General features: G+C 39.1%; 1 protein-coding gene across 1 annotated transcript in view; it reads left to right on the top strand.

The window, feature by feature from the left end:
- The window catches only part of GYPC (glycophorin C (Gerbich blood group)), a 52,160-nt gene extending 43,503 nt beyond the window's left edge, over nucleotides 1-8,657 (top strand). Inside the window, exon 3 of the mRNA XM_026707926.2 lies at nucleotides 5,980-8,657. Coding sequence (XP_026563711.1) covers nucleotides 5,980-6,176 — 197 coding nt within the window. The 3' untranslated portion in view covers nucleotides 6,177-8,657. The remainder of the gene's footprint in view (nucleotides 1-5,979) is intronic.
- The last annotated feature ends 2,847 nt before the right edge of the window (nucleotides 8,658-11,504 follow it).

An 11,504-nucleotide genomic window follows, 5' to 3' on the forward strand; every position in this document is an offset into this window, starting at 1 on the left:
TCTCCCAATAGTGCCTCAAGGAGGGTCTCTCTCCTTCCTCAGCCCAGTTGGCAAAGGTTCTTAGATTCCTTCAGGATGGCTTGGAGAAAGGTTTAGCCCCCAGTACCTTGGTTTAGCCAGGTAGCAGCTCTCTCCTCAGTTCTTTCATGGGGTTCGCTTCCTTCCTTGTCCCATCACCCTTCGGTCAGGAGATTTTTGAAAGGGGCTTCCAACCTACACCCTCCTGTGGTGCACAGGTATCGTTCATGGGACCTTCACTTGGTTCTTAATGCCCTTACGAAGCCCCCCTTACGAAGCCCCCCTTTGAACCCCTTAGAACAGTGTCTGTCCAATTCCTAACTCTACAGGTAATTTTCCTCGTTTCTATCACTTCGGCCAGAAGGGTGTCAGAACTGGCCACCCTTTCTATCGGGCAGGATTTTTGCATCTTTCACAATGATAGGGTTGTTCTCCGTCTGGACCCCTCCTTTATCCCAAAAGTTAACACTTGATTCCACCAATCCCAAGACATTGTGTTACCTGACTTCTGTCCCCTTCTAAATCATGACTTAGAGCGCAAGTGGCATACTCTAGATGTCAGAAGGGCTCTTAGAATTTACATCAAGCGCACTTCCCCTTTTAGAAAGACAGAAGCCATGTTTGTCTCCTTTTCACCTTCTCGCTTGGGGAGCAAGGCCTCTTCCCCTACTATTAGCAGGTGGGTCAGGACGTGCATCGCACAAGCCTACAAAGCGGTGGCTCTTCCGGTACCCCCTGGTCTAATGGCGCACTCTACCAGAAGTGCAGCCACTTCAGCCGCTTGGGCCACCCAGGCATCCTTGGAAGAGATTTGCAGAGCGGCCACGTGGACATCCCCATCTCCCTTCATCAGACACTACCGTCTGGATTCCTTTGCCTCAGTGATGGCGGCCTTTGGCATATGGGTTCTTCAGCGAGTGGTTCCACCGTCGGAGTGATTGGCCAGACGAGGACCCGCCCGTGGACATGCAAGCTTTGGTATGTCCCACCCTGGGCTCTCGCTGCAGCATGGAGGAGAATGAGCATTGGTAAATTTACCTGAGAACGCCCTTTCTATCTATGCTGCAAGAGAGCCCAGCCCCTCCCTTGGTTCGTCCGGAGATGGTAAGGCATGTTAATGTATTGGATTGTTTGCTTTCAAAGACACTTCTTCAGTCTGTCAAGTATCTTCGCCAAAGCTGGGGATTCTCCCAGGGGCTAGCTTTTTATATATACAAGTACAGACCCAGCTTAATGACATCATAAGAAGGAGTCTACCCATCCTGGGCTCTCTGCAGCATAGATAGAAAGGGTGTTCACAGATAAATTTACCAACGCCCCTTTTCTTCCCCTCTCCTGAAATGTACCAAAAAGGAAGTGGCTTATCTTGGTCTGTTGTTTTCTGGCTCAGATAGGCTTATTCCGAAGCTTCAGGGAAATTGAAGGGGGAAAAAAGCAAATAAAAATAGAGAACAGAAAAGATTCCTATTTCTTAGGCCTTAGTAAGACCACACCTAGAGTACTGAACCCAGTTTTGGTCACCACACTATAAAAGAGGATGTTGAGACACTAGAAAAAGTACAGAGAAGAGCAACCAGGATGATTAAGGGACTGGAGACTAAAACATATGAAGAGGAGGATAAGGGGAGACATGATAGCAGTGTTCCAATATTTGAGGGACTGCCACAGAGAGGAAGGGATCAAGCTATTTTCTAAAGCATCTGTAGGCCAGACAAGGAATAATGGATGGAAACTGAACAAGGAGAGATTTAATCCTGGAAATAAGGAAAAACTTTGTGACAGTGAGAACAATCAACTAATGGAACAGCTTGCCCTCAGAAGTTGTGGGAGTGTCATCACTTGAGACTTTCAAAAAAAGGTTGGATTGCTATTTGTCAGAAATGGTGTAAGGTCTCCTGCTTGGGCAGGGGATTGGACTAGATGATCTATAAGGTCCCTTCCAACTCTGATTATCTGTTATCTGTTTCTTTAATCATAAAATAGTGGAAATCCAAGCATTTCAAAAAAGATAGAAGAAACCTATTTATACTTGTACCTTATATAATAATCTGAGAAAAGAGAAAGAAATGTTAATGTAAGTGTATTTTGTTATTTGGCTAGAATGTGACTAAAGAGCTGATTAGCCACTTCCAAGGGATATAAAAGCTATAAAACCAAGGAAATGAGGGGAGAAATTAAGAAGAAAGACAAATAAAGCTGAATATAGAAAAAAAGAGAGAGGAGAGAAGAAAAGGAAATTACAGTATATGTCAAACAAAAGAAAAACAGCTCTGATAACCCCTTCCAACAGGATAAATATTCATCCTGTTATTAGGCAGAAGGAGTTTTTCTGATGTGCCTCTCAGTGAAATTGTTAAAAATATTTTTGTCACAGTCAGCTTTTTGTCTCAACAATCAGGAAACAGAATACAACATGCACCACATCTCAGACAGCTCTGCTGCCAGGGAAGATGAACAAGAGAGAGGCAACAGTGTCATAATAATGTGTAAACTTCTAGCTTATTTGTGTTGAGGTACTAGCAGTAGTATCTTAAAGGATATTTGTCTGTACCACAAATAAACTAGGAATAATTTTTTTCACCAAATCAAACCTGGCACAAATAATTATATATTACTTTTATGGCTGTATGGTCATACGCAGGTTACTTTGGGGCAGACGTGCCCTAGATTATTTTTAAGAGATTTGGAGTTGAAAATCAATAGTTCAATCATTTGGTGTTGAGCCCATCTGATGACCAGAAAAGTACCTTGTAATGTTTTCTTCCAGTCTTCCCAATTCTTAAAACTCCCTACTAATTCTTTGACAAGCTCTCCTGCTACTGCTGAGTTGCTAAAATGTGATGCATCAGAATTAATGCAATCCTAAGTTGCATTAACAGGGATACAGTCAAGATCAAGGGAGGTACTAACACCACTGTATAAAGCCTTAGTAAAACCACACCCTGAGTACTGCATCCAGTTTTGGTCACATTATAAAAAAGATGTTGAGACTCTAGAAAAAGACAGAGAAGAGCAACCAGGATGATTAGGGGGCTGGAGACTAAAACATATGAAGAACGGTTACAGGAACTGGGCATGGCTAGTCTAATAAAGAGAAGGACCAGGGGAGACATGATAGCAGTCTTCCAATATTTGAGGGGCTACCACAGAGAGCAAGGGGTCAAGCTATTTTCTAAAGCACCCAAAGGCCAGACAAAGAATAGTGGGTAGAAACTGAACAAGGGGATATTTAACCTGGAAATAAGGACAAACTTTCTGACAGTGAGAACAATCAACCAGTGGAACAGCTTGCCCTCGGAAGTTGTGGGAGCACCATCACTTGAAACTTTCAAGAAGAGATTGGACTCCCATCTGTCAGAAATGATGTAGGGTCTCCTGCTTGGGCAGGGGGTTGGACTAGATGACCTATAAGGTCCCTTCCAACTCTGATTATCTGTTATCTGTTAATTTCTGGTCTACTTTGTTTCTGGTTTTACAGGATCCCAGATGTTATTATCTTAAAGCCTTACAATGTTAAGCATCCTCTTCCTCCTCCTCCAGCTACTTCCTTCTCCCCACAAGTCACAGGAGACAAAGATGAACAACTGCCTGGAAAAAAAAATTTGGTCCCTGGTGAAAACTGCCAAAGCAGAAATACGTTAACAGCAATTGAGTTCTAATCCCATTAGCACCTTGTCATGATAACTGAAGTTGATTGTTCAAATTACTCCCCAAAGGGGTATTTGATGTGTTAACGTGAATGATTTGATTCTTTTTGTTTGAAATGCATTTGCTGACTTTTATGCTTGTTGTTTGCAGCAATTAATTACCTACCATAGTTTAATTTAATTGAGTTCTATGTATAGGTAGTCCTTGACTTACAACAGTTCATTTAGTGGCCATTCGAAGTTACAATAGCACTGAAAAAAGTGACTTATGACCATTTTTCACACGTATGACCATCACAGCATCCCCATGGTCACATGATTTGCATTCGGATGCTTGACCACTGGCTCATATTGTGGTTGCAGTGTCGTGGGGTCATGTGATCTCCTTTTGTGACCGTCTGACAAGCAATGCCAATGAGGAAGCCAGATTCCCTTAACAACTGTGTTATTTAGCAATAACACAGGGATAGCACTGCAGTTTAGCAACTGCAGTGATTAGCTTAACAAATGTGGCAAGAAAAGTAATAAAATGGGGCAAAACTCACTTAACAAATTTCTCACTTAGCAACATAAATTCTGGGGTCAATTGTGGTTGTAAGTCAAGAAATACCTGTATTTCCCTTTCTTCCCATCCTCTGAAATATTAATTTCAACATTCTACAAGTTACTTGGAAGAAATCTGAATTATTCTACCTTCCTAGGCAGGATCTAAATAGCATTGCAGCCCATTGTGTTTGGGGAGTCCACTGTAAACCTTAAGAAAAACAATGAATTCTATGTGAATTGAATAGCATTACTTTAATATAGCCAATATCTTAACAGAGGCTCTAATGTAAAGTATTGTGAGCTTGCTTTGAGATCTCAGGAAAAAGGGTTTGTCTTAGAACCCAGCATTTAGGCTGTGCAACCCTTTGAAAGTGTGTTTCACTCCAGTGATGCTTTGAGCAAAGCACACTTCAAAGCACACTGCAAAGCAATGCGTCCCCTGCTTCTAAAAAGTGAAGTGAAGCTGCCATGGTGCTTAGATTCACATTGCTTCTGTGGGCATTGAATGTGCCAGAAGAGATTTTGAAACAACAGTGTTTAGCAATGAAGCACATTGTGTAACAGATGTACCAAACATGGCCACTTTGCACAGGCCTATTATTTCTAGCCTGATACTACGCTTGCTTCAAAAATTGAACTGCCCACATATGGGAACCACATCACAACCAGTGAACCAAATAAAAAGTGCTAAATTTGTATGCAGGCTACTTGGGTAGGCAGAGAGGTAAACTTGGTTGCTGAGCAACATCTGAGGAGGAAGACCATCTTTGCTTTTTGTGCTGTGGTAGCACAGTGGTTAGAGTGCAGTATTGCAGGCTACTTCTGCTGGCAGACTACAATTTGGCAGATCAAATCTCACCACGCTCAAGGTGGCCTTGGCCTTCCATCCTTCCGAGGTGGATAAAATAAGGACCCAGAGTGTTGGGGGCAAGAGGCTGACTCTATAAACTGCTTAGAGAGGGCTGTAAAGTATTATGAAGTGGTAATAAGTTTTTAAAAAATTGCTATTGCAACATGGCTTATTTCACTAAGTGTTTTTTAAGTTCTCAACCAGCCTCTGATTTCCCTCCAGGATTTTTTTAAGGTCCTCTGATTCACTCCATAAGCTGCCATGTATTTAGTCAGAGTTATGAAATCAGCCATTGGCAGGAATGGTGAAGAAATAAAATTGTATCAAATGCCCACTACATCAGCAGCAAAATTCACGAGGCCCTCGTGCTCATCTTCTACAAGCTGATAGGGTTTACTCTTAATTAAAACTTGCATTGATCAGCTTTAACAATTTATAAATTTATTTCTTGAAATGAGCTAGACAGTGCTTGGATTTACAACAAAATAATTGGAACTTGCATTGGATTATAACATCCTTACACAAATCTAGAGCCAGTTCTCATTTAGAGTTTTTTTAAGGCTCAATTTTATACTGTAGCCTTCCTCAAGCTTGTCCTCTCGATATCTTGGATAAAACAATTAGAAAATATCAGTATGTTGGTCCAAATAAGGATCAATTATAATTTAACTAGAATGAAAACCAGGACATCTTTGTGCTCCCTTGTTTTTGTTTCTTTTGCAAATGCTTTTTCTCTCAATCATTACAGTGTCATGGCCCTTTGTTGATGTGGGGTTGTGATCTTTCTTTGAAAGTCCTAACAGAAGGCTTCCATGTGGAATAAATCAAAACCAGAGCCAATGTGTGTTTGGGGTGGGGGAGGTTACTTAGCATATTTGAAATCATTAATGGAAAAAAAATGTTTCTCCTTCCCTGTAGGTGTCATTGCAGCTGTGGTCTTAGTCTTGATTTGCCTCTTGGTGGTGATGCTGAGATACCTATACCGGCACAAGGGCACCTACCATACCAATGAAGCAAAGGGAACTGAATTTGCCGAAAGTGCAGATGCTGCTCTGAAAAACGACCCTACCCTTCAAGATGCCGTGGATGAGAACCGAAAAGAATATTTCATCTGAAAGCAAAAGCGGCACCCTTGAGACACCCTTTGTCTTTCTCCCCTTCGCAAGAGGCAATGCGTAAAAAAAAAAGAAGCCAGCACAATATGGAGATTACACAAAAGAGAACAAGGCAACTAATTGAAATATTGCTGTTTAACAACAGCAAGGACTAGAATTCCAGATCTATAGCTTTTTATTTGATTTACTACACCACTAGGTTCAATATCAGATGAACAGAAAGAAAAGTCACACGATGAACGATCTAGCTGATAGCAGATAAAAGCATCAAATGTCAAATCCTGACATTTGGCAAAAAATATCTGCTTTGATGGAAAGCTCCTTCATGGATACACTGATTTGTCTCTATTGATATAATACCTTGAAGTGAATTTATAGCAGCAAAACAACAACCATAAAAAAGGAAGCTGGCCTAAGAATGTTGGTCATGATTCATGTATCTAGGTTTTTCTTAACATGCATAAGCTTATTAATGTGAATATTCATATTATCTTGATTGTTCTTTTTATTTTTTAAGAATACCCTGAAGTTGTTTCTGCTTTGTTATGTTTTTTAAAACAATGACCTAGCAACCCGATTCTCACAAGAAAAAAAAACCTGCAGGAAAAGACAGAGAAAAGTTTTTAAAATGAAAGAATGTCATTTCTGGATATTTCTTGCAGTGGACATATCTAAGTGATGGGTTTATTTACTTCTTGGCTTTTAATGCCATGTCAATTATTTTGAACTCGTACTTTTGTTTTAAATAGTAGAGAAATACATCCATTGGGTACTACGTGCTTAATTTTGAGAGTGATCTCAGATTTATAGTAGCAGTTTAAATTGACTGAGATAGTTTTACCTCAACTGAGGGTGAGAATCATAGAAGCAGATACAGAACCAATTGTTTAAGTTCACACATTTAAGTCTTTTCTTCTACTTTGGTTGAAAATGGAATGAGATAAAGAAAAAAGGTGCTTGGTTAGTCTTAGCACCAGTGAACCAAAATAGATCTCTCTTTCTCTCCCCTTCCCCCAGCCAGCTGGTTTGAAATTATGCCCCATTTCTGTGACTCATATAATGTACTAGTTATGTTAGCTGTTTGACAATTTCCCCATGATTACATTTTGACTGGAGCTGCAGTTATAATACTAGAGGGGATTAGCAATGTAGTTTTCGTAGGAACAATAGTACAATGGCAGTAATATTAGTACAGTGTTTTACTTCATTGCTCAAATTATAAGAGAGTCAGAGAGCTTTTATGCTTGAATTTACTGATTGCCTCCTTATTGTTGTTCTTCCAGAGTACAGGAGAATCATAAATTAGCAAAACAATGAAAGAACTTTGGAGTTGGGACCCCCTCTGTAGGGGATTGTGCATTTCATTAAATTTCTTTCTGTATTTTGTCTCTGTTAACCCATCAAGTACAGTACTGTTCAGACTGACTGCTGTAGAAATTACTTTGGCAGACCAATCCCCGCTACAACTCCAACAAAAAGGGCAATCCTAATCTCATTTTAAAAATCTTGTACTAAATTATTACCTTCAGATATAGTTGTTGCTGGTGGACAAATGTGCTGTGTGACCAGGAAAGTTATCTAGCAAGCATATTAGATGCTTCTCTTCAAATTCATTTGAATTAAGTGAGTCAAGTGGTAGCAGATTTGGGATAGCACTGAAGTATGGATTGAGTTTATGTGTACATACAGAACCCTTGTGAGCTAGAGGTATTGCTTTGGCTATAGAGACAAAGCCACCCAACCAGCTTAATTCCTGGTGATAATCAAGATCATATCCCTGTAACTTTCCTGGTAAACAACAACTACTGTTCCTCCTTCTTCTGAAGTTTGTTTTCATCTTCCTGACCTAATCCCATGTTGGGATTTCATAATGATCTCCCATCTTCTTTCTAGGCTTATATATAACCATAGGAAAGTCAGTTTTTGAATGTGTATGATTTTTCACTGTCCAACTTTTTTTTAAATGATAGCCTCATCATTTATAACACGTTGCTGTTTTGTCGACAGCCTCTAATCCAGGATCTGCATCTTTCTGGTGACTGAAATCATATTTAATTCCTGGGAGTGGCAGGACTAATTAAGTACCATAGTGGATATAAGCCGAGATGAAAAATAGGTGGAAACGATGTTATTCATTTTGGGAAGCTGTCATTTTCCAGATTTATTGTTTTACTTCCCTCCTAGTTTTGTTTTCTTTCTTTGTTTTTCATAGCAGCTACTCCTAAAGGAAAAATAAGCTAAGTCTAGAGCTTATACAATGTTTTTATTGTGTTTTCTGCCTTAATATAATGAGAAGCTATGTTGGCAATTTTAACAATAGTGCCATCGAATTATAACAGAGCAGTTCAAGGAAGTCCAGGTCTGTCAACAAGTGCCTTAGATAGCCTACCTCTGCTTTAACCAAAGAAAATGTTCAAATGGCTTTACTCTCTCTCTCTTGTCTCTCTTTTTGGGATATTAAAATATAAGTAAATAATTTAATTTCCATTGGTTTCTTTCAGAAATGTTTTCAAAAACTTTTTGTGGCAATGTTTGTTTCCATTCATGGTGAACAGTAGTTTGGGAGAGGAATCTTTCTCACTCCTTATTTCCAGAACTATACCACAAAAGACTAACCTCTACGGACATACTAAAACACACAGGAAATATCAAAACACAGAATTGAATTATATGTCCATATAATAATCACATTTACTGATTAGCTAACAGGAAAATTACAGGAATATTTTTTCTTTTTTGGCATTTGTTAGAGAACACAGTTAAAACTCTCCATGTGATGGGTTCAAGAACTTCATTTGCACATCACTTTCTTCATCACTTGTTTTATTTTTAAAATAGTTACATGGAGGGGGACTCTTTTTTTAGGTAATCCATTTCCAGCAAATCCAGACTCTCAGAAAATCTGTAGAAGTTTACATATATGCATGATATAGGAAAGTCACTTTGACATTGTTGGGGGAGGGATAAACACTATATTTCTAATTTGTAGATATATATTAATAAATATGTCTAATTTAAATAGAAATATAGTATATCTCACTATAATGGGAAGGGTATTCCAGGATTATATACTGGAATCTTTCATCTCTGAAGTATTGCAGTGCAGACATATTTTTCCCAGAGGCAATTGGTAGGTATGTATTAATGTATGTATTAATTTTAGGTAGTACAGAACTCACTACCTATCAAATTATTTCATTTCATTTTTGTTTATTCACTTTTTATCCTGACACAATCCAATGTTTCTCAGTGCCCTACATGATACAGCATGAAAAACTTTAAAAACTCTGATAAATCTTGAAAAAACACAATCTAAAAATAATAATTTTAAAAAGCAAATAATTGATAAAAAGGTTAGAGAACCAATATAAGTAATATAAGTAGAACGTTCTCTGGAACTGTTCTCTGCACTGTTTTAAGAATCATCCTCAATGGGTTGAGCCAATCCAGGTTGGATCCTGCAGGTATCCACATACCATCACATGAATGATTTTATAGGTCAAAATCATACTTTAAATGCACTGGCAAACTAACTGAAAGCACTCATAGGAATTGTAGCCTAAGTGCAACATACTCTTAACATTAAGTGTTATAGCATAGAAGACACATTTTTGACTAATCTTTAAAGATAACCTCATACAGGTAGTCCTTGACTTACAACAGTTCATTTAGTAACAATTGAAAGTTACAACGGCATTTAAAAAAAGTGACCGTTATTGCTGCTTTTCACAATTACAACCGTTGCAGCATCCCCTTGATATGATCAAAATTCAGATGCTTGGCAACTGATTCATATTTATGATGGTTGCTGCGTCCTAAGGACGTATGATCACCTTAGCAAACAAAATCAATGAAGCTAGATTCACTTAACAACCAGGTTACTAACTAACCAATTGCAGTGATTCACTTAACTGAGGCAAGAAAGATCGTAAAACAGTAAAACTCATTTAATAAATGTCTCAGTTAACAACAGAAATCTTGGGCTCAATTGTGGTGGTAAGTCTAGTATTATCTGTATAGTAGTCCAGCAGGGTAGTAATAAGGGCATGGGAGAAAGTCTTCTTGCACCAGATAAGGTCACAAATGTGAAATTCAACAGATTAACAGAGTTGGAAGGGACCTTGTAGGTCTTCTAGCCCAACCCCCCACCCAAGCAGCATTTCTGACAAATGGCAGTCCAGTCTCTTCTTGAACTTGCAGTGATGAAGCTCCCACAACTTCTGAAGGCAAGCTGTTCCATTAGTTGATTGTTCTCACTGTGAGAAAAAAATTCTTATTTCTAGGTTGAATCTCTGCTTGGATCAATTTCCATCCATTATTCCTTGTCTGGCCTTCAGGTACCTTGGAAAATAGCTTGACCCCCTCCTCTCTGTGACAGTCCCTCAAATATTGGAATACTGCTATCATGTCTCCCCTGTTCCTTCACTAGACTAGCCATGCCAAGTAAAGGCAGCAACTGTTCATTGTATGTTTTAGCCTCCTACTCAAGCAGAGCTATACATTCAGAAGGACCTCAAATTGTGAGCCTATTCCTGGATGGATGCCTACCCATCCAGAAATAATATTGATTACAAGAAAGAATTCCAAGCAATCTAGGTCTTGCTTTGGGTCAGCAACAGGATAGGATATTCAAGGATCTCCCATACAATCAGCTGTAGTGTTATTTGACTGGGTAACATCTGTATGATACCACACTTCAAATTTTGAGGTGACTTCTAGCCGTTTTGTATAGAATTGCTGGGAGTTAGACAGCAGATACAGTGTTGCTATTTGCGGGAATATAAGACAAAGGGCTGACCCCTGTAGTATTCAACAAGATAGATGCCACCAAGTTAATTTATTTTCCCACAGCAATTGAGCTTGTCTACTGAGGAAGGATAAAGCAGTGCTTCCAGTCTCCCTCCCTGTAGGCTATCCAGGAAGATATCATAGTCAAAATATTGAACACCACAGAAAACACCATGAGAGGCACACTACCTATCTAGCTCCTGATTAAAGCAATTGATTACAGCAGCCAATGCTATCTCAGTCCCACACTAAGGGTTGAACTCTGCCTGACTGTGTCCAAGACAATCCACTTAATCTAGGGTGCTATTTTGCTATCACCACCTCAACTTTCCTACAAGGCAGCCTTTTCCCACTCTGATTCTGTGACATTCAAATATTTTATCTGGAAGAACAGTGTAAACAGGCCATAAACCACCTACACCATTGTGAAAAGGCAAGTGATGAGACTGCCATTTCAAATTGCTTATCTTTAAGTGCATCTATGCAAGAACGTTTTTTTTAAAAAAAATAGTCTTGCAATGATTCACAGCTGCATAATTA

The sequence above is a fragment of the Pseudonaja textilis genome, chromosome 1 (assembly GCF_049901715.1).
Source record: "Pseudonaja textilis isolate UNSWEBS1 chromosome 1, rPseTex1.2, whole genome shotgun sequence".
Taxonomy (NCBI): Eukaryota; Metazoa; Chordata; class Lepidosauria; order Squamata; family Elapidae; genus Pseudonaja; species Pseudonaja textilis.